Below are 23430 nucleotides of genomic sequence, written 5' to 3' on the forward strand. Positions count from 1 at the left end.
CCTACATCACGCCTCTCTGTCTGTCTGTCTGTCTGTCTGTCTCTGTCTTACACACACACACAGAGACACACACACACACACACAGTGTATAAGAATGGACTAGAGCTCCCTCTAGAGTTTCAGTGCATTAAATGCCCCTTTTCTATTTTTAGGAGCTAAAGAAAGACTCGAAAAAAGAGGTGAAGAAGGAGTCCAGTTTGGCGGGATCCAAATCAGACCTGTCCAATGGCAGCGCCAGCCCAAAATCAGAGCCCAGCCTCAGACCTGCCAAGAAAGGTAGTGTATCTGATCCGTTCCTGATCCGAAAAGTAGTCCAGTGCTTATTCAGCACAATACACCCGCACAAACACACCCTCATGTCTCACAGGACAGGATTTGGGGGTGGTTAAAGTTTCCGTCGATCGAAGATTCAATTAAAAAGAGATGTGGCTCAGGTTTGCTTCTGACAGATGAAAAGAGTGACAGTTAAATACAAAAAATACTCTTGCAAAGACTCGCAAGCTGTCTTCAATTTGCTAAGTCACTCATAGAGGTCCAGGAATACGTCTGTCAGATGGGTCATAATGGGATTATGTGTATGTGTGTGTGTGTGTGTGTGTGTGATTGGGCCTTTGAGATTAAGTACAGTATTACTCTTCTCAGACCAGAAACCATTTACTCCTACTGCTTCCTGTGTGTGCTGTTATGCAATTAAACATTATTAAATCTTCCTAACTCGGATAATTACAGAAACTTCACATATTGTCAATTGGGGCTACTGTGTGACTCTTCTAATTGAGTATGTTGTCAAATTAAACTAAATACAAATGCACAATTAAAAAATAATGAAACATAAAAGTAGGACACTTATAAAAAAAAAAAAAGAAAATTTTTGTAATAACCGTGTAATCTTGTGAAGATATAATGATTTTCAGTATGTTTAAAAATAATTAATATTACTTACATAATTAAACAATTAATCAAAGGGATAGTTCACACGAAAAAAATCTAAGTTCTGTTACTAATTACCTTTATTCATCTTCAGAACACAAATAAATATATTTTTGCTGAAATCTGAAAGCTTACTGACCCAGCATCACTAGAGAATAATTATGAGTTGTGGCACTATCATTAACACGCATCGAAGACTGACACAAAAGAGAAGAAATTGTTAAATAAAGTCATTATTTTTGTTTTCTTTGCCCATAAAAAGTGTTCTCATAGCTTCATAACATTACGGTTGAACCTTTGATGTCACATGGACTATTTTAACAATGTCCTTACTACCTTTCTGGTTCTTGAACGTGTCAGTTGTGTTTCTGCCTAGTGAGGGTCAGAAAGTTCGGGATTTGATCAAAAATATTAATTTGTGTTCTGAGGATGTACAAAGTATTACAGGTTTGAACCAACATGAGGGTAAGTAATTAACAACAGAATTTTCATTTTTGGGGTGAACTATCCCTTTAAGTAAATAAGGTCACAAAAACCCACATCTTACTTAAAAATGGGACAGATACTCAGCCTGTTTTTGAAACACAACCTCTGTTTACAGCCCTCAATTTATATCACCTGATTTTCAGACAACAGCGCTTGTGTTGGTTCATGTGACTTTAATTTGTTTTGCAGATAGACATGATGGCTTCCAAAGGAAGTGTGCAAAATATGTGCGTCTCGTTTTGTTATTACGTGTTGAAATCTTTAGGCATTCTTAGTGCTTTAAGGCCTCAAGATATTATTATTTGTAGGTGAGAGCCGGGGTTGTCCAGGTTCTCCATTCTGTAGAGAACTGAAACTGGGTATCTGTTGTCAGAGGCTATTTGTTGACATAAGCCACAGAGGTCTGTGTTTAGAGAGCAGTCTTGGAGCAAAATGTCTAGCTAAATGTTTAGCATAAACTAAAGAGAAGAGAGACACCTAGTGTTGGAAAGTATAAGTGCAGCAGTGTTTTCAACATGATAATCATGTTTTTAACAAATCACCATGTCAGAATGATTTCTGAAGGATCATGTGACACTTATGACTGGAGTAAAGATGCTGAAAAATTAGCTTTTTCATCACAGGAATAAATTAAAATTAAAATAGACATAACAGTTAATTTATATTGTAAAGATATTTGACAGTATTACTGTTTTAAATAAATGCCGCCTTGGTGAGGATAAAAATCTTACTGACCTCAAACTTTTGATTACAAACGTTATTTATCATAATTTATCCATGTTTCATGTAAACAGGTGAGGCAATCAGAAAAAGACGTTGCAAAGCTGCCTTTAGCTACACTCCACAGAATGAAGATGAGCTAGAATTGAAGATTGGAGATGTTATTGAGGTTCTGGGAGAGGTGGGTACTGCATGACTATAAATGCAAAACAATTCTAGTCACATTATAATATAAAGTTGAAGTCAAACGTTTACATACACCTTGCAGAATCTGCAAAATGTTAATTATTTTAGCAAAGTAAAGAGGGATCGTACAAAATGCATGTTATTGTTTATTTAGTATTGACCTGAATTAGATATATCACTTAAAAGATGTTTGCATATAGTCCACAAGAGAAAATAATAGTTGAATTTTTAAAAATGATACACTTACTGTAATAGTTGTTCATGAGTCCCTTGTTTGTCCTGAGCAGTTAAACTTCCCACTGTTCTTCAGAAAAAACCTTCAGGTCCTTGGTTTTTCAGCATTTTTGTGTATTTTAACCCTTTCCAACAATGACTGTATGATTTTGAGATCCATCTTTTCACACTGAGGACAACTAAGGGACTCATATGCAACTATTACAAAAGGTTCAATGGCTCACTGTTGCTCCAGAAGGAAACTCAATGCATTAAGAGCTGGGGGTGAAAACTTTTGAACTGAATAAAGATGTGTACATTTTTCTTATTTTGCCTACATATATATATTTTTTTCATTTAATACTGCCCTTCAGAAGCTACAGAAGATACTTTCCCAGAAGACAAAATAAGTTACCTTTACCCTGATCTTCAAATTCAAAAAGTTTTCACCCCCCCCCCCCCCCCCCCCCGGCTCTTAATGTAGCGTGTTTCCTTCTGAAGCATCAGTGAGCGTTTGTACCTTCTGTAATAGTTGCATATGAGTCCCTCAGTTGTCCTCAGTGTGAAAAGATGGATTTCAAAATCATTCTGAAGAACAGCAGGCAGTTTAACTTTTCAGGACAAACAAGCGACTCGTGAACGTTTTGCAGATTCTGCAAGATGTATGTAAACTGTTGACTTCAACTGTATTTTTCAAATATAGAACCTCGTTTATTTGTAGTGCTTGAAACCGCTTCTGTGAGCATGTGTGTTTGTTGGCTCAGGTGGAGGAGGGATGGTGGGAAGGCCAACTCAATGGCAAAACTGGGATGTTCCCTTCTAACTTCACCAAGGAGGTGTTGGCTGAGGCTGAAGATCTGACCCCACAGGATGACACACGCAGCACACGAACTAGTCAGTCACTGCACACTCATTTTACCACATCTAAAACCACTTCCTCATCTTACATTTACATTTCTGGGAAGATTTAAAGACATCCAGGTCATACCATAAAATGGAATGGAATTTATTTTTCTTTTTTTTTTTGGAGCATGTTCTTTTTTTTTTAATTATGACATATAGTTTTACTGAAGAAGTGGTAAACCAGCAAGCAAGCAGATGGTGAAACATGAAAGTTTCATCCCGTCGCATATGACATCGTGATTCACACCATTAGGCAAGCGACTCCCACAGTAATTTGCAAGTCCTGTGATGTTACAGAGTGAAATTAGGTTAAGTGTGGGGGAATCTCCACCTCCTCCCTACAGCTGAGGAAGTCACTTGGATGAGTGGTGAAATAATTTACACATTAACCATTCACTTGCTTCTCTGCTTTTAACCTGATGGATATTAAATTAAATTATTACATTAAATTATTGAATTTACAGTGGTGGCCAAAACTATTAGAACACTAGTTTTTTTCGCCAGCTAAAAATAGTTTTAAGTCAGATATTTCTATCTTTTGCTGTAGTGTGTGTAGGAAATATCAGTTTACATTTCCAAACATTCATTTTGCCATTAATTGTAATAATCCAGTGAGATTTTAGTTTGCACAAGGAGTCTGACAACAGCCTGTGCTCCACACAGAGATCTGATCTCAGTATCATCCAGTCTGTCTGGAATGACATGAAGAAATAGAACAAACTGAGACAAACTAAATCCAGAAGAGCTGTGGCAATGTCTCCAAGATGCTTCAAGAGACCTACCTGCAAAGCTACCTGAAAAACTATGTGCAAGTGCACCTAGGGCAAAAGCTGCTTTAAATGCAAAGGATGCGCACACCAAATGTTGATTTAATTTAGTTAATAGACGTTAATTGATAGAGAAAATCTATTTATGACATTATCTCATTTTACAGAATGTTTTCACATTTTTAAGTCCCTAAAACTTTTAACAGTACTGTATCTTTGCAGGTAGGTTTCTTGAAGCATCTTGAAGATGTTGCCAGAAATAACTTCATAAAATCCTTTTTAGCTAGTAGAAATACTAGTGTTCAAATAATTTTGGCCACCACTGTAATTCAGTTAAAAACTAATTTTAAAAGATTAATTAAAACATGAAATATTTAATTTGTTTAGCTGCATGGCATATTATTATTAACTGGCAACAGAGAACTGGGAACATCCAAATCGGTTTTGCAATTATTTAAATATTTTCTTAAAATCTAAATATAGTTTGACTGAATTTTTTTTTTTTTTTTTTTTTTTTTTTTTTTTTTTTCAAATTCAAGTAATATTACAGTATTTACACTGCTGTTGAAAAGTTTGGGGTTGATACAATTTTCTTTTTCATGTTTTTGAAAAGTCTTTTTAAATAAAAACTGAAAGATTGTGAGTAGTTTTACAATTTAAAATAACTTTTTTAGATTTTTAAAATGGCATAAATCAGAAATGATTCTAATATGTTTCTTCAGCATCAAATCAACTATTATTATTGTCATTGTTGAAAACAGGTGTGCTGCTTTTTATTTATTTCTGTTCAGGATTTTTTTTTATCAATTTATAAGTAAAAAACAGCATTCACTTGAAATAGTAAATACATTTATATTGTTATAAAAAAACTGTCACTTTTCATCATTTTAATGCATTCTTGCTTAATAAAAGTATTAATTTCTTTAAAAAAAAATAATAAATTGTGTTCATTAAGATATTCATTTTAACTGTGACTTTTAATTTATATCAAGAATTGTGAAATTTAACCTGTAATACCAACACCAGCTACCTTTCACAATGTTAGTTTTCAGCATCACAGCTAAAATTAAAGGGATAGTTCACCCAAAAATGAAAATTCTGTCATTAATTACTCACCCTCATGTCGTTCCAAACCCATAAGACCTAGGTTTATCTTCGGAACACACATCTTCGGAAAACTTTCTAAAGAAATTGTTGAATAAAGTAGTTTTTTCTTTGTGCACAAAGTATTCTCGTAGCTTCATAACATTACGGTTGAACCACTGCTGTTACATGGATGATTTTATCAATGTCCTCACTACCTTTCTGGCCCTTGAACGTGGTTATTACATTGCCATCTATGCAGGGTCAGAAAGCTCTCAGATTTCATCAAAAATACTTGTCTTCTGAAGATAAACAAAGGTCTTAGGGGTTTGGAGAAAGGGAGAAATTAATGACCGCATTCTCATATTTGAGTAAACTATTCATTTATTCTGCTAATAATCCCAATCATTTGTCATTCACCTAAAGAAATTCTGGTATTGTGACAACCCTACACTCGGCAAGTTTCCCTGGACAGATCGACTCTGTAACAGTTCAGCTGTGAAGAATGCTGCATGCAAAGCTGCATGCAAATCCTCAAATCCTCCTTTGAAACGTGTTTGTGTTTCTCCAGGTATAAAGGACAGCACCGGCTCAGAGAGCGATGGTGGCGACTCCAGTAGTTTACGGTCTGACACTGGCAGTGTCTCCTCCAGCTCTGAGATTCAGCCCAAAAAGGTTCGGGGGTTCGGCTTCGGGGACATCTTCAAAGACCAGCCCATCAAACTCCGCCCACGATCCGTCGACATGGACAGTGAGGGAGACAAGGTGAGTTTGTATTATTGGAGCCTTTGTATTTTAATGAAGCAAAAAGAAGAGGATTTTACGACTCTCTTATTCTGTAATTACAGTCAGGCCGTCTGTACCTTGGTCCCCTGTGTTCATTCTGCCTTTGGCCCCACAGTCTCTTGTTCATTAAAATCATCCCGTCCTGTCCCACTGAGAGCGGCATCCCTTTGCTCATTTCCTCATTTTCTCTGTCCATCGTTGGCTCACATTATTAGTCCCACAGTTAATTTATGTCTTTCATTTCTTTTTCAAACATTTTTTGGGGGAAAGTTTGTTATTGCGGAAACTTTGTGTTTGGTGTATGCGTGTGTTTTTTTTCTCGAGTTCTTGCTCAGACGTCTGAGTCAGTGTGGTTAGGAAGTCACTGGCTATGTGTGAAGTAACAATGTAGCATACTATGCATATTATTTCTGCAGTACACAGTAGGTGCCCAACGTATGGAAATTATCTGTATGTGTTATCAGTTATTGATTTCTTGAAAGTTATCTGTATTACTCGGTTTTGAATATTTACTTATGCATGCACATTTTTACATTTAGATTATCGTATAATGTGAATCTTTAAAAACACAAATTATTTACCAGTGCCGTTAAATGTAGTATTTAGCAAATATTAAAATGAATATCCATTTTTCATACTGTACATTATAAGATTCACTTGATTTTAGTTTTACATTTTGTTTTTAAATTATTTTAGTTGCATTTTAAGTAGCTTCATTTTAAACAAGTATTCCTTTAAAAAATACTTAATGTAAATATGTCAAATAAATATGTATTGATTTAAAATGGCATACACTGCCCATATTATTGAACTCATTAGGGCTGCAAAAGGATGAATTGTGGTTAATTGCAATTAATCGCATTCGAAATAAAAGTCTATGTTTACATACCATATATGTGTGTACTGCGTATATTTATTATTGTATATAAATGCACACACATACATGTATATATTTTTTTTAAAAAATTGTATGTATGTGTATATATATACTTGCATATAATTTATATTATATATGAAGAAATATTTTATATATAAATCTAACATATTTTTAAAATTAATTTTAGTTGCATTTTTATTTATTCCTTTAAAAAATAATTGATATAAATATGTAAAATATTATATTATATTATATGCATTATATTGTATTATTTTGTTTTATTATAATTAAGTAGTTGTATTCCTAAGTTGTATTCCCAAGTACTACTTTAAAAAATAATTAATGTAAATATGTAAAATAAATATTTATTTGTTTAAAACAGCATAAACTGACCTCATTATTGTACTCATTAGAGCTGCAAAACGATTAATCGCGATTAATCGCATTTGAAATAAGTTTTACATAATATGTATGTGTGTGTAATGTGTATATGTATCATATATAAATACACACACATGTATATATTTAAAAATATATATATTTGTAAGTGTGTATATATATATATATATATTTATACTTGCATATAATTCATATTATATATAAATATAAATATTTAATATATAAATCCTAATTTTTTAAAATAAATTTTAGTTGCATTTTAAACAAGTATTCCTTTAAAAAATTATTAATATAAATATGTAAAATAAATTTTTATTGGTTTAAAATAGCACACGCTGCCATAATTATTGTACTCATTAGGGCTGCAAAACAATTTGTTTACATACTATATGTGTGTGTGTACTGTGTATATTTATTATATATACATAAATACACACACATACATGTGTATATATTTAAAACAATTTGTATGTGTATAGATATTTAAGCTTGCATAAAATTAATATTATATATAAATATAAATATTTTATATTTAATTTTAGTTGCTTTTCAAGTAGTTGCAAGTATTCCTTTCAAAAATAATTAATATAAATATGTAAAATAAATATGTATTGGTTTACAATAGCATACTTTATTATTATTGTACACATTAGGGCTGCAAAATGATTAATCACATTCAAAATAAAAGTTTGTTTATATAATAAATGTGTGTGTACTGTGTATATTTATTTTTTATATATAAATAAATACACACATACATGTATATATTTAAAATAAATATACTTGCATATAATTTATATTATATATAAATATTTTAGATATAAATCTAACATATTTTTCCTTAATATATACATGTGTGTGTGTATCTGTATGTACAGTCGTGGCCAAAAGTTTTGAGAATGACACAAATATTAGTTTTCACAAAGTTTGCTGCTCAAACTGCTTTTAGATCTTTGTTTCAGTTGTTTCTGTGATGTACTGAAATATAATTACAAGCACTTCATATGTTTCAAAGGCTTTTATCGACAATAACATGACATTTATGCAAAGAGTCAGTATTTGCAGTGTTGGCCCTTCTTTTTCAGGACCTCTGCAATTGGACTGGGCATGCTCTCAATCAACTTCTGGGCCAAATCCTGACTGATAGCAACCCATTCTTTCATAATCACTTCTTGGAGTTTGTCAGAATTAGTGGGTTTTTGTTTGTCTACCTGCCTCTTGAGGATTGACCACAAGTTCTCAATGGGATTAAGATCTGGGGAGTTTCCAGGCCATGGACCCAAAATGTCAACGTTTTGGTCCCTGAGCCACTTCGTTATCACTTTTGCCTTATGGCACGGTGCTCCATCGTGCTGGAAAATGCATTGTTCTTCACCAAACTGCTGTTGGATTGTTGGAAGAAGTTGCTGTTGGAGGGTGTTTTGGTACCATTCTTTATTCATGGCTGTGTTTTTGGGCAAAATTGTGAGTGAGCCCACTCCCTTGGATGAGAAGCAACCCCACACATGAATGGTCTCAGGATGCTTTACTGTTGGCATGACACAGGACTGATGGTAGTGCTCACCTTTTCTTCTCCGGACAAGCCTTTTTCCAGATGCCCCAAACAATCGGAAAGAGGCTTCATTGGAGAATATGACTTTGCCCCAGTCCTCAGCAGTCCATTCGCCATACTTTTTGCAGAAGATCAATCTGTCCCTGATGTTTTTTTTGGAGAGAAGTCTTTGCTGCCTTTCTTGACACCAGGCCATCTTCCAAAAGTCTTGGCCTCACTGTGCGTGCAGATGCGCTCACACCTGCCTGCTGCCATTCCTGAGCAAGCTCTGCACTGGTGGCACTCCGATCCCGCAGCTGAATCCTCTTTAGGAGACAATCCTGGCGCTTGCTGGACTTTCTTGGACGCCCTGAAGCCTTCTTAACAATGCAGTGGAAAGGTTTTTTTCGGGATTAAGTTCATTTTCATGGCAAAGAAGGACTATGCAATTCATCTGATCACTCTTCATAACATTCTGGAGTATATGCAAATTGCTATTATAAAAACTTAAGCAGCAACTTTTCCAATTTCCAATATTTATGTAATTCTCAAAACTTTTGGCCACGACTGTACATAATAAATATATAGTTCACACACATTTAGAATATAAACAAACTATTTTGAATGCGATTAATCACGATTAATCACAATTAATCGTTTTGCCGCCCTAGTACTCCTAACGCAATGTTCTCAACTTGTTTTTTTTTTTCTTAAACTGCCAAAAATGTACAAAAGTGCAAAATAATCATATTTTTGGAATTAAACATTTAAGATAAGGTCATGAGACAACAATGTGGCTTAATACTGTTACATGATAGTTTAAAAAGTTATTTAAAGATATAAGTGGCATTAGGCAGTAAGTAATCTATTTCAAATATAACATTTTTGCTAGTGTGTGTGTGTGTGTGTGTGTGTGTGTGTGTGTGTGTGTGTGTGTGTGTGGAGGAAGATGGCACACAAATAGCTGATCTAGTATTCTCGGTCTTTCAGAGAGGAAGTTATTATCAAAGAGGTGTTTATGGAACGTCTTCCGCACTTTGTGTCTCTCAGCCCTCCTTTTGTTTAGTCCGAAAGCGAAGGAAATCTCTCCAGATTGTCTATGAATTTCTACTTTATATTCTAGGGCTTAACTCTTCCACCTGTTAGAGACAATTTTCTACTTTGCAAAGCAATTGATAAATGGAATATGGAAATGGTTTACAAGCTGTAGGTTTACCCATATACAAATTTACCACACCCTGTCATGGCTCTCTTTCCATATCCACCCCTCTCCTCCTCTCTTCCTCTCTCTCTGAGTGGTTTCCTGACTTTAGGGCTGTTTTAAAGCAGAAGTAGGGCTTGTAAGACTGTAAGAGACTGTCATGACTCAGGGGGGAGTGAACCGCGGTTAGACTGAAAGCTTGTTGGAGGTTCCTGTAGCAGACAGTACTTGCGCACGCAGATGTAGGTATCTACAGCAGGAACAATTTCTGAAGGATTGTTGTGTAATTTCGTGAAAAGGTAAATATGGAATCTATTTTTGTCTGCATCTTTTTCCCTTTCTCTGTTAATGATGTAAACCTAGAAGTGAGTTGTTAAATACGACGACCAAAATGCGTTGCCTTTCATGTGGTGGTAATTTGGGCTTCGAGACAGGACATTATGGGTGTTCTGGGGGTGGAAGTCAGCGTAGGGTCTTCACAGAGATGACATGAGGCCTTTGAGAAGAGCAGTGCAGCCAGATGCTGTAATGATGTTCCTATTATATCGTTTAAACATTTGGCTGCCACATGGTGCTTGTTAGTCTGACTCCATCATGACTGCTCTAAATGAGAGGAAAAGGAAGGAGGAAGAGTGGGTGAGCTTTTTTTTTCCTCAGCTAACACGGCAAATGTGTGTGTGTGTGTGTTAAGGGAGCGCGGGGATGTTAAAGAGCTTGTTGTATGTCGGGTTGGATTGATTCCCTGCCATGTTTGTGGAACGATAGTGGCTCCCCTGCAGGAAAGAGGCCAGATAAACAGAGTCAAATGGACAGTATGCTATTCACACGTATGTTTGAATTCTCTGGGTCACTGACAACTCTTTATGGGCTCAGAAATGCAGTAACTAATACTGCAAATTATTGCAGATTTTAAATGGATTAGTTTTTGCAAGAATGTTGGAGGAAATAGTGATCCCTCATTTTTCATCCCTTTATTTTTTTTCAGAGCATCAGTCATCAAATCTTTGTAAATATTGGTCACAGATAGAGAGATTTACTTGAAACTTCTCTAAGCTGATTACTCAGTTAAAACTCCCACAGAGGATGTTTTCATGCCATTTTAAGTCTCATTTTGATGTAACAAAGTGGTTATATCTAAGTGTGTGAGTTGTTTACTTACTTTAAATTAGTCTTCCCATTAACATCATTATATTGTTCATTCAGACTGATTCGTGAATCCGCATGAACACGAGGTGGGATTTATTGCATGAACCAATCACAGCTGAACATAACCAGTTATATCCAATCATATCGCAATGGAGGCATTGCCTCCTCTCACATGACTTTCCCCCCCATTCATTTAGTCTGTTAAAACTCAGTGGGTTCAGGGGAGACGATAAAGACTGTTCAACAATATTTCTTTAGTAAAACGAGTGATTTATACACTTTTTAATGTCATATTTTGTAATATTGGCTTTGTTTTATTTTACAAATTGCAGAGACACTGCATCCTTTGCCTCCTCAGAGGAACGCCCATGATTTACTGATATATTTATTTTTGTTTGAGATTTATTTTTTTTATTATTTTTTTTGTAAATATTTTTATTCAGCAAGGATGCATTAGATTTATCAAAAGTGACTGTAAAGACATTCAAAATATTACAAAATATTTCTGTTTCAAATAAATGCTGCTCTATTGAACTTTCTATTCACCAAAGAATCTATTCTATTTAACAAAAATATTATTTATATGTGACCCTGGACCACAAAACCAGTCATAAGGTTAAATTTTACAAAACTGAGATGTATACATCATATGAAAGCTCAATAGATAAGCTTTCTATTGATATATGGTTTGTTAGGATAGGACAATATTTGGCCGAGATACATCTGTTTGAATATCTGGAATCTGAGGATGCAAAAAAATCAAAATACTGAGAAAATCACCTTTAAAGTTGTCCAAATTAAGTTCTTAACAATGCATATTACTAATCAAAAATTACATTTTGATATATTTATAGTAGGAATTTTACAAAAAATCTTCATGGAACATATTCTTTACTTAATTTCCTAATGATTTTTGGCATAAAAGAAAAATCAATAATTTTGACCCATACAATGTATTTTTGGCTATTGCTACAAATATACCCCAGCGACTTAAGACTGGTTTTGTGGTCCAGGGTCACATATATAAATAAGCAGCTCAACTGTTTTCAACATTGATAATGATTTGAAATGTTTTTGGGCACAAAATCAGCATATTAGGATCATGTGGCACTGAAGAAAAATCATACAAAATGCATGTTATTTTTGATTTAGTACTGACCTAAATGAGATATTTCACATAAAATATGCTTACATATAGTCCACAAGAGAAAATAGTAGTTGAATTTCTAAAAATGACCCTGTTCAAAAGTTTTGTTGTGTTTTTTTTGTTTAATGATAGTTGTTTATGAGTCTATTGTTTTCCTAAACAGGTAAACTGCCTGCTGTTCTTTAGAAAAATCCTTCAGGTCCCACAAAATCTTTGGTTTTTAAGCATGTTTGGGTATTTGGAAATCATTTTCCAAAAATGATTGCATGATTTTTGAGATCTGTTCACACTGAGGACAACTGAGGGACTCATATGCACTTATTACAAAAGGTTAAAACGCTGCTCCAGAAGAAAACACGATCCATTAAGAGCAGGGGGTGAAAACGTTTGCAATTTGAACATCAGGGTAAATTTAACTTTTGTCTTCTGAGAAACATGCAAGTATCTTCTCTAGCTTCTGAAGGGCAGTACTAAATGAAAAAATATTATATTTAGGCAAAATAAGAAAAATGTACAAATCTTCGTTCTGTTCAAAAGTTTTCACCTCCAGCTCTTAATGCATTGTGTTTCCTTCTAGAGCAACAGTGAGCCATTGAACCTTCTGTAATAGTTGCATATGAGTCCCTCAGTTGTCCTCGGTGTGAAAAGATGGATCTCAAAATCATTTAGTCATTGCTGGAAAGGGTTCAAATGCACAAAAATGCTGAAAAACCAAAGAATTTGTGGGACCTAAAGGATTTTTCTGAAGAACAGCAGGACACTTTTCAGGGACTCATGAACAACTATCGTTTAAAAAAACACACAGCTGTGGATCATTCAGGTAACACAGTATTAAGAATCAAGTAAATGTAAACTTTTGAGCCGGGCCATTTTTATAAATTCAACTATTATTTTCTCTTGTGGACCATATGTAAACATCTTTCATGTGAAATATTCTATTCAGGTCAGAACTACATAAATTTACTGACCTTAAACTTTTGAACTGTAATGTTTATAAATTGTCATTGTAGCATTTGATAATATTTGACAATTATTTGATTCTCCTCAGCCTCAAATGGTGAAGAAAGTCGCTCCAGCTGTTGCCCAGGAAACCATGAAGGCGGAGCCTGAAAACAAGGCCAAAGGTAACATTTAAAGGATTAATTGTTTATGTACTCAAATTGTATGCAAATATGATGTAATTGTTTCTTGAAGTAACTTACGACAGTGAAAATTCAAATTACAGCAAAGGAGTTTTGCAAAGTCATTTTCCCGTACGAAGGTCAGAACGAAGATGAGCTGTCAATCAAAGAGGGAGATATCGTTACGATTATCAACAAGGTGAGTTTGGTGCTTACAACTCAAAATAACATCTCATAGGTCGAAAATTCCTCTCCAGATAACTTTACACTGTTATACATCAAAAATGTTCTAATTGACATTTTTGCTTTCAGCATAGTTGAACAAATTGTCACTGACATCACGTCTGGCATCCTTAGAATACAAATAGACTGATCAAATGTGTGTTCGCTCTGTGTAGGAGTGTGCAGACGCTGGTTGGTGGCTTGGGGAGCTGAACGGCAAGCAGGGAGTGTTCCCAGACAACTTTGTGAAGTTATTCATTCCTGAGGTAGAAAAAGAGGTGAGATTTTCTTTGTTTGTCTCTTACTGACTCACTTCAGCAAGGGAGCTCCAGTCGTTTATGACAGCGGGCCTCAGTCTGGTGACTCACACACACACACACACACACACACACACACACACACACACACACACACACACACGCTCCTCTCTGCCCTGTACCTTTTGCCTCCCTCTTCACCCTTTGCCTGATGTTAATACAGCATGTCCTTTGATGTTTCAGTGCTGTTTGGCCTGAAGGGCTTGTGTTTTTAATAGGAAAAATGTGTCCTGTTTGTTTTAGTATGAGTTTTAAAGGGTGATCTGTGTTTTAATGAGTGCATGTAGGTGTTTTAATTGGTGTACTGTGTGTTTTAACTGTCTGTGTGCTTACAGAGACCTAAGAAACCTCCTCCACCTGCAGCACCAACCACGAAACAGATCACAGGTAACAAACTCTTCTTATTTCTGCATTTTTTCTTTATTTCCTCTCAGTATGTAAGCCTATGTGCCCATCTGTGACTGTTTTTATGCTCAATTTGTTTACATATGTCGATGTATAAACATTCACAAATAGAAATTAAACAAGTTTAATCATCAGAAAATGACAGCTGGCATCTGTTCAAAAAGATGCTACCATACGACATACCATTTTTCTAAAACAGTTTTAATTGAATAAATATATATTATATTATATTATATTCAGGGCTGTCAGTCGATTACAATTTTTCATCTCATTAATTACATGATGTGTCAATTAATTAATCTGATTAATCACAAAATAAATTTGACTGAAAATACCCACAAAAGATTATTTAAAGCTATTTTGTGTTAAATGAGAAAGTATCAAGTAGACATTACAAATTGTAGCTTTAGAAAGAGATGTTTTATTTGATTTAACATAAAATTTATTTATTAACGTAAACTATGGAACATAAAAGCGGATAATTTGAGAAACATCTCAGTATTTTTTGTTTATACAGTGAAAGTCATTGTTAACAAAAGAGCTTTTTTACCAACAGTCTATTTTTTGGGGTCAACTATCCCTGAGATGTTTTATTATTATTATTATTATTATTATTATTATTATTTAATTAAATTTTACTCTAAATAAGAAGCTAAATCTGCCAGCAGGTGGTGGTAAATGTTATTTTGAGTCATTCATTCGATTCCTTCAAACGGCTGATTCATTCCGAAATTAAATAAATGCATTTATGAATGGGCTTTTGAATAATTGATTCACACAAATCATTCAAAATGCGCAATTCATTTCGGATCAAAAATTCTGCTTTTGCTTTAAAGGTAATAATGCTCTCTGCAAAACTGAGCAAAAAAACATAATATTGTGTTTAAAATAGAACACAATATCAACGACTTATATACTGAACTGTCACATATAAACTCCTTATATTCAGGTCAAAATAAGCACTCCCTGTTCATGTGATACTGTTTATCATATGATATAAATATGAGACAAAAACTCATTCAGGGGCATTTTGTGCAGGGATATCTTGCCCTGCATCATATTTGTGACCCTGGACCACAAAACCAGTCTTAAGGTTAAATTTTACAAAACTGAGATATATACATCATATGAAAGCTCAATAAATAAGCTTTCTATTGATGTATGGTTTGTTAGGATAGGACAATATTTGGTCGAGATACATCTATTTGAAAATCTGGAATCTGAGGATGCAAAAAAATCAAAATACTGAGAAAATCACTTTTAAAGTTGTCCAAATTAAGTTCTTAACCATGCATATTACTAATCAAAAATTACATTTTGATATGTTTACAGTAGGAATTTTACAAAAAATCTTCATGGAACATGATCTTTACTTAATTTCCTAATGATTTTTGGCATAAAAGAAAAATCAATAATTTTGACCCATACTATGTATTTTTGGCTATTGCTACAAATATACCCCAGCGACTTAAGACTGGTTTTGTGGTCCAGGGTCACATTTGTCAACAGTCAACTATATGAAATATAAGACTATGTACAGGTCTGGGGGCGGAGTCAGTGCATTAATTGCATTAAAATATTTTAATCGCGAATTCTGGCTCCTCCTTGTGGTGGACGAATCCATCAGCTGTGTCTTTAATGATCATTGGAATCTGTTCTCTGTCATTATTCTGTTCGCTCGTCTGTGAATATGTGTAGGTTGAACTGGATTACCCAAAAAGCTTTTAAACTATAAATAGGCAAGAGTTCTTCACACCTTCCCTTCAGAGGTTTTGAAACTGTGCCCACATAATCTTTGTATTGACACACCATGAAGTGGGAGTTAGAGACAAAGAGGGAACGCAGAGATCACTCAGTAGTTATATTTTCAACACTGGTATATGGAATAGTGAGAGACTTATAGACAGAAATTTGACTATTTTTGGATTATCAGTTTGTATTAATTCCAATGATGCGTTTGCAATTGAATTGTTTGATTAGGTGCAAAACTCTGAGCCCACAAAACTGAAAATGCTTGTTTTCATCACAGATTATATTATTAGCATTACAAATTGAGTAAAACTTTGAATTGTAACATATTAACTAGCTCTGTCAAATCGATTAATCACGATTATTCGCAACCAAAATAAAAGTTTGTTTAAAAAATATATGCGTGTGTGCTGTGTATGTATACATGTACATATATATACATATAAATATACACAGTACACACACACACACACACATATTTTAGGTAAACACAAACTTTTATTTTGAATGCGATTAATCGCAATTAATCGATTTGACAGCTCTAATATTATCCTTTCAGTCATGTAAACATTTATGTAATCATGTTTCAGGTATAATATAATGTAGTGCTGGGAAAATTAAATTAAAATAAATCAAGTTGAGCACATTGCGTTATGAGTACTAGGGCTGCAAATTATTAATTGTGATTAATCGCATCCAAAATAAACGTTTTTGTGTACATAATATATGTGTGTACTGTGTATATTTATTATGTGTATATATAAAGACACACATAAAGTATATATTTAGAAAATATTTACATGTATTTACATGTATATATTTATATTCATATAATTTATATGATATATAAATGTATAAACCTAACATATTTTCTTAAATATATACATGCATATGTGTTTTTACCTGTATATGTGACCCTGGACCACAAAACCAGTCTTAAGTCGCTGGGGTATATTTGTAGCAATAGCCAAAAATACATTGCATGGGTCAAAATTATTGATTTTTCTTTTATGTCAAAAATCATTAGGAAATTAAGTAAAGATCATGTTACATTAAGATTTTTTGTAAAATTCCTACTATAAACCTATCAAAATGTAATTTTTGATTAGTAATATGCATTGGTAAGAACTTAATTTGGACAACTTTAAAGGTGATTTTCTCAGTATTTAGATTTTTTGCACCCTTAGATTTCAGATTTTCAAATAGATGTATCTCGGCCAAATATTGTCCTATCCTAACAAACTATACATCAATAGAAAGATTATTTATTGACCTTTCATATGATGTATATATCTCAGTTTTGTAAAATTTAACCTTATGACTGGTTTTGTGGTCCAGGGTCACATATATACATAATAAATATACACAGTACATACACATATATTTTGTACAAAAAAAAAATATTTTGAATGCGATTAACCCGTTTCAAACTGTAATGCATTGTGGAGTACAGTGGATATGTCCCATAAGTCTCAGTTGTAAAACCCACTCTGATGATCATATGCTCCAGTATGATTTAAGATTATCCAAAATAAATATCAGCAAGAACACCTGATCATCTGTACTAAGAATCACTTGATCTGTGTCATGTTTTAGTATGTTAATATTTTTGAATCCCAGATGTTTAAAGTGGTCTACGTGTTTTGACATGTTTCTGTGTCACTCTAGCTGAAAGCTTGGCAATGAGTCAGCTGTGCCCTGTTGAACCCTCATGTTATGTGTATTGATCCCCAGACAAAAAGACAGAAGCTAAAAAGGTTCCACCAGAACGGCCTGAATCTCTCCCACACAGAGCTGAAGAAAAAAGTAGGTGACGTCTCTTTCAGCTGTTTTAATTTGCTCTGGTCAGCTCTAATTCTCTGACTTTGACCTTCTACAGCAAAACCAACTCTGCTCGGCCTTTCCCTAAAAGGTTTAGGTTGGCTTACTGCTTGCGTGTTTTCAAAGACTTCTTGTTTCTCTGAAGTAAACAGATGTTGGAAAAACATTTTCACTCTCTGCTTTGACAAACCCTCTCCTAGTTTCCTGTAAACAAGCTTGTGTAACTTTTTATGCCCTTTAATAACGATGATGAAAACATGTAGGTGAGGAATCGAAGTTGGGTGAGATTGCAAGGCCGTCCCTCCCAGCGGTCCTTCCAAAGAAGCCTCTCCCCCCGAAGAACAACAACTCGTTGAATCGACCCTCATCCCTGCCACCTAAACGCCCAGACAGACCCGAGAGACCAGCTGTGCCCAATATACCGTCAGTCTTACACACCAACACACATTAATCAGCATCACCAATACTAGATTAGATTCTCAGCCCTTTATATACATATTTTGATTTTTTTTTTTTTTTTTGAGTCTTCTGGTTGATACAATAGTGATTGTAAACTTTATACTGAACCCTAGTGATTTTTCTTCAAAAGTGCATTTTTTCAGCCATGATTAATTCATTCCCAGGCTAAAAGTGTCTAATGATAGCAGAGTAATTGACAATTGCCTCATAATATGATCATATCATCACACATAAGTCATGATTAAATAAACCATGATGCGTCATTGTTATCATCTAAGTGTCAGATTATATTATTCATTTGTACAAATGATGGTGACATAATTTCAGTTTTGAATGAACAAGTTTTGTGCAGCGATTCCAGTGAATCAGTGAATCATTTTATTTTTGTATGGATTCAGTTAGAACCGACCAAACAGCTTGTATGCAATGATTCCAATGAATCAGTGAGTCATTTTATTTTTTAATTAATTCAGTTAGAACCGACCAAACAGCTTCTATGCAATGATTCCAATGAATCAGTGAGTTATATTGTTTTTGAATGAATTCTTTTGGAACCATCCAAACTGTTGATGAGCATTGATTCCAATGAGTCAGTGAATCATTTTATTTTTGAATGGATTCAGTTAGAACCTACCGAACAGATAAATAGATTCAATTAGAACTGACGGAACAGATTCTGTGCAGTGATTCTAATGAATCAGTGAGTCATTTTACTTTTTGAATAAGTTCAGTTAGAACCGTCTGAACTGCTTCTATGCAGTGATTCCAATGAATTAGTGAGTCATTTTATTTTTTAATGGATTTAGTTAGAACCTACCGAACAGATTCTGTGTAGTGATTCTAATGAATCAGTGAGTCATTTTACTTTTTGAATAAATTCAGTTAGAACCGTCTGAACTGCTTCTATGCAGTGATTCCAATGAATCAGTGAGTCATTTTATTTTTTAATGGATTTAGTTAGAACCTACCGAACAGATTCTGTGTAGTGATTCTAATGAATCAGTGAGTCATTTTATTTTTGGATGAATTCAGTTCAGCTGACCAAACTGATTTTGTGCAGTGATTCCAATTAATCAGTGAGTCATTTTATTTTTTAATGGATTTAATTAGAACCAACCGACCAGCTTCAGTGCAGTGATCCCAGTGAATCATTCAGATGACTTCTGTACAGTGATTCCAGTCAGTGAATCATTTTATTTTTAAATAAATTTGATCAGAACCTACCAAACAGCTTCGGTCCAGTGATTCCAATGAATCAGTGAGTCTTTTAGTTTTTTGAATGAATTCCTTTAGAACAAAACTGAACGACTTTTGTGCAGTGATTCCAATTAATCAGTGAATCGTTTAATTTTTTTAATGGATTAATGTAGAACTGATCCAAACAACTTCTGTGCAGTGATTCCATCGAATCACTGAATTATTGTGTTTTGAATGAACTCATTGCCTCCTGATTCTTTTTAATAAAGCTAATTCTGGTTTCAATATTTTTGTACAGGTGTGACAGTCCGAAGTCTGACGTCAGTGCTGTGGCAGCTGAGCGGGGCTCTGCAGACAAATCCGCAGATATCGGTGAGCCCCAGTCCAGTTCTTCCCTTCAATCCAGAATAACCCTGTCATGACTAATAAGACTTCTAATAATCCATATCTAATCAGATTACAACAGCTCTCTGTCCATATCACTTCATTCACTTTCATTCTGGAGATGTGCGATTACAGTCTGGCGTTTTTTCCTGTGTTCGTGATTCATATGCATGTGATATATATGTGGTCCTGTGTCTTTATGTTTGTATTTGTGTGACACTCGCCTGAAGATGTAGAAGACTTCGACTCCGTCGTCTTATCCACAGAGAAGCTGAACCACCCGACCGCATCGCGGCCCCGTGTGACAGACCGACGGCCACGATCGCAGATCTTCACGTCTGTGAGTCCACCTTTATTTTATGAATTTTTTTATGTCTATATTATAAACAGATATTTATTATCTATTTTTTTATATATAAATATTAAGTAATAAATCTTATTATTTGATCCTTTTTATTTTAGTTTTAGTCAAGTTAAACTAAATGAAAATAAGAAGCATTGCTTTGGCAACATTTTTTTTATTTAATTCAGTTTTATTTAATTCAATTATAATAACCCTTCCACACAACATAAACATGCTTTTTTTGTTATTTTGAACTAGTTATAACCAATTAAAGTGTCAAGTCAATCACATTTGGTTGTTTTCACACCTATCAGGTGCAATCAGCTGACGACATGTCATATATTTGTGACCCTTCAGGCGTTTAATGTAAATCCGTCAGAAATGATTGTGCTATTTGCTATGTGTGAATGTCACAAGGGCTTACCCTGCTTCGCCTGTCTGTGGGTTATCTGGTCATGATCGTTTAAAAATCTCTCTCCTTCTAGTCCTCTCTCTCTAGTCCTGACCTCCTGGACTCCCCATCTCCAGAGGAGGAGAGGAGAGACAAGGAGTTGGGAAAGGAGGAGCAGGACTCATTCACTCCCAAAAGTTTTGACAACTCCAAGAAGATGCCCAAGGCAGTGCCAGTCATAACAGTAAGCCCCGCCCCTCCCAGTCACCCCGCCCCTTGACACCCACCCCTCTTTTTGCATGCACATCCCTGTCCTACCACAAGGGAGCGCTGGAGTCAAGCATTTTATGTACAGTGACACAAAAAAGTATTACTTTTGGATACTTAAATCACATTTTATTTTAAAACATACACTTATGTATTTAAGATTACATTCTCTTAAAGGGATAGTTCACCCAAAAATGATAATTCTGTCATGAATTACTCACCCTCAAACTGTCATTCCAAACTCGTAAGACCTTTGTTCATCTTCTGAACACAAATGTTTTTGATGAAATCCAAGAGCTTTCTGATCCTCCGTAGACAGCGATGCAACTGACACGCTCAAGGCCCTGAAAGGTAGTAAGAACATTGTTAAAGTAGATCATGTGACATCAGTTGTTCAACCATAATGTTATGAAGCTATGAGAATATTTTTGGAATGTAAAGGATGAGTAAATAATGTTCGAGTTTTAATTTTTTGGTGAACTGCCCCTTTAAGTGTCTAAATACTTTATGGTGCCACTGTACTGTATATACCCTCATACACAAGCACAAACACACAGAGACTGAGGCCCTGTGGAACGGCCTAAACATCTGAGAGTAAATGTGTTTGATAAGCTCTTGTTCTGATATCTCATGGGGGTTTTCCACAGGCTCCTGAAAAATCATCTTTGCCTCCTAAGCCCAGTGCCCCTCTATCATCATCTGGGTCCATTGGGGCTTCTCTCCACCAGGGCAGCGCTGGTCTGCGGCCCCATTCCCCTTCTGTTGACACCCGAGTGAAGAACGAACAGGGTGGCGCCACGCTGGAGGAGCTCAGAGCACAATTACGAGACCTGAAAGGAACTGTGGAGCTCATGAAGAGCCAGCATAAGTATGAACTGGACGAGATGGGGGCGGGACGAAGGGTGGTTAGAGGAAAGACGGATAGAGTGAAGTAGTACAAGAGGGAAAGGAAATAGACAAGAATTGGAGGGAAGTTCAGAAGGAAATGAGATATGGCAAGAATGAGTTGACTGATGTCTGTTTAGAAGTATGTGAAGTGTATGTGTGTGATTTGTCAAATTTGTTTTTTCAGACAAGAAATCAAACAGCTGGTGAGCGAACTGGATGAAGAGAAGAGGATTCGTATATCATTGCAGGTATGTAGATATTTGAGTAGTCATAAATGTAGCACTATGTACAACACCTTTTTATAGCAGTTAAAACAATCTTAAAGTGATAGTTCACCCAAAAATGAAAATTCTGTCATTGATTACTCACCCTCATGTTGTTCCAAACCTGTAAGACCTTTGTTCATCTTGAGAACACAAAATAAGATATTTTTGATGAAATCCAAGAGCTTTCTGACCCTGGATTTCTTCAAAAATATCTTATTTTCTGTTTCGAAGATGAACGAAGGTCTTTCGGGTTTGGAACGAGTTGAGAGTAAGTAATTAATGACAGAATGTTCATTTTTAAATGAACTATCCCAAACATATTTTAAATAAATAAATTAATTAATTAATCATTTTTAAAAGGGTGTTGTACATTTTAATAAATTTTTACATACATTTTTATTTTATTTATTTTTTTGGTTGATTTAATGATTTAAAGTGCATATTGCAGGTTAAAAAAAAATTCGAGATAAACATATATTCGTGAATGAAAATACTATACGAACCGTTAATGCACTATTTGAAAATATTTTACAAGACCTAAGGGCACAAATTTAGAAGACAAAGTGACGGTTTCCTTGACCGCTCTCAAAAACAGCTTTTTTTTCCACACCGCGTCATATGACGTCACGAGAGGGAGTCGTTCGCCAAGCTCTGTTGCTATTCAGTAGGAGCAGTCGTGAGTTAGTGTGTTTTCAGTAGTTATTTTTAATTTCAATTGATCATCGTCATGGTAAATTATTGTGTTTATGGAGGCTGCACAAACTCCAGCCTGTCAGGACATCGTGTCCACGGGTTTACTTACAATAAAAAGAACGGTGCTATCTTCCGTATCTGGGTGCGTTTGTGCGGATGAAGTGACTGGCCTATACTAATGCATCTGCTTCGAAAAACGCGTTCACTTTACTCTGGAGGATTATCATCCCGGCGATATGATGCAGTTCAACATGAGATGCTGAAGCAAGAACCAAGTGAGGCTCAGAGCCGGTGCAGTTCCTTCGGTGCACACAGCAGCTTCATCGGGTCCGCTGTCAGACTGTGGTTCGTCCGAAGCCGTCAGAGATGCAACTCGACGAAAACGTGAACTGCACCGTAAGTTTGTTTTTCTTCTCATAACTTCTCCTAAATACCAAATCCGTGAACATATTTATTTAAATAATGAGACAACGAGATGTGTATAAGTTTTTGTAAAGCACCGTAGCTAGCTTGTAAGCATGCAATATCATTT

At 35.0% G+C, this 23430-nt stretch overlaps 1 protein-coding gene across 3 annotated transcripts in view; it reads left to right on the plus strand.

Moving 5' to 3' along the window:
• sh3kbp1 (SH3-domain kinase binding protein 1) overlaps positions 1-23430 on the plus strand; it is a 68418-nt gene that overhangs the window by 41500 nt on the left and 3488 nt on the right. Inside the window, exons 3-17 of one of the 3 annotated variants that reach the window (XM_073830807.1) lie at positions 153-276; positions 2211-2317; positions 3300-3429; positions 5860-6053; positions 13424-13499; positions 13601-13695; positions 13895-13996; positions 14371-14422; positions 17924-17995; positions 18274-18433; positions 19965-20038; positions 20281-20390; positions 20879-21028; positions 21699-21919; positions 22124-22187. In XM_073830807.1, coding sequence (XP_073686908.1) covers positions 153-276; positions 2211-2317; positions 3300-3429; positions 5860-6053; positions 13424-13499; positions 13601-13695; positions 13895-13996; positions 14371-14422; positions 17924-17995; positions 18274-18433; positions 19965-20038; positions 20281-20390; positions 20879-21028; positions 21699-21919; positions 22124-22187 — 1731 coding nt within the window. The remainder of the gene's footprint in view (positions 1-152; positions 277-2210; positions 2318-3299; positions 3430-5859; positions 6054-13423; positions 13500-13600; positions 13696-13894; positions 13997-14370; positions 14423-17923; positions 17996-18273; positions 18434-19964; positions 20039-20280; positions 20391-20878; positions 21029-21698; positions 21920-22123; positions 22188-23430) is intronic. The other 2 variants (XM_073830808.1, XM_073830809.1) reach the window with 2 other exon arrangements.

Source organism: Garra rufa, chromosome 24, assembly GCF_049309525.1.
Source record: "Garra rufa chromosome 24, GarRuf1.0, whole genome shotgun sequence".
Lineage (NCBI taxonomy): Eukaryota > Metazoa > Chordata > Actinopteri > Cypriniformes > Cyprinidae > Garra > Garra rufa.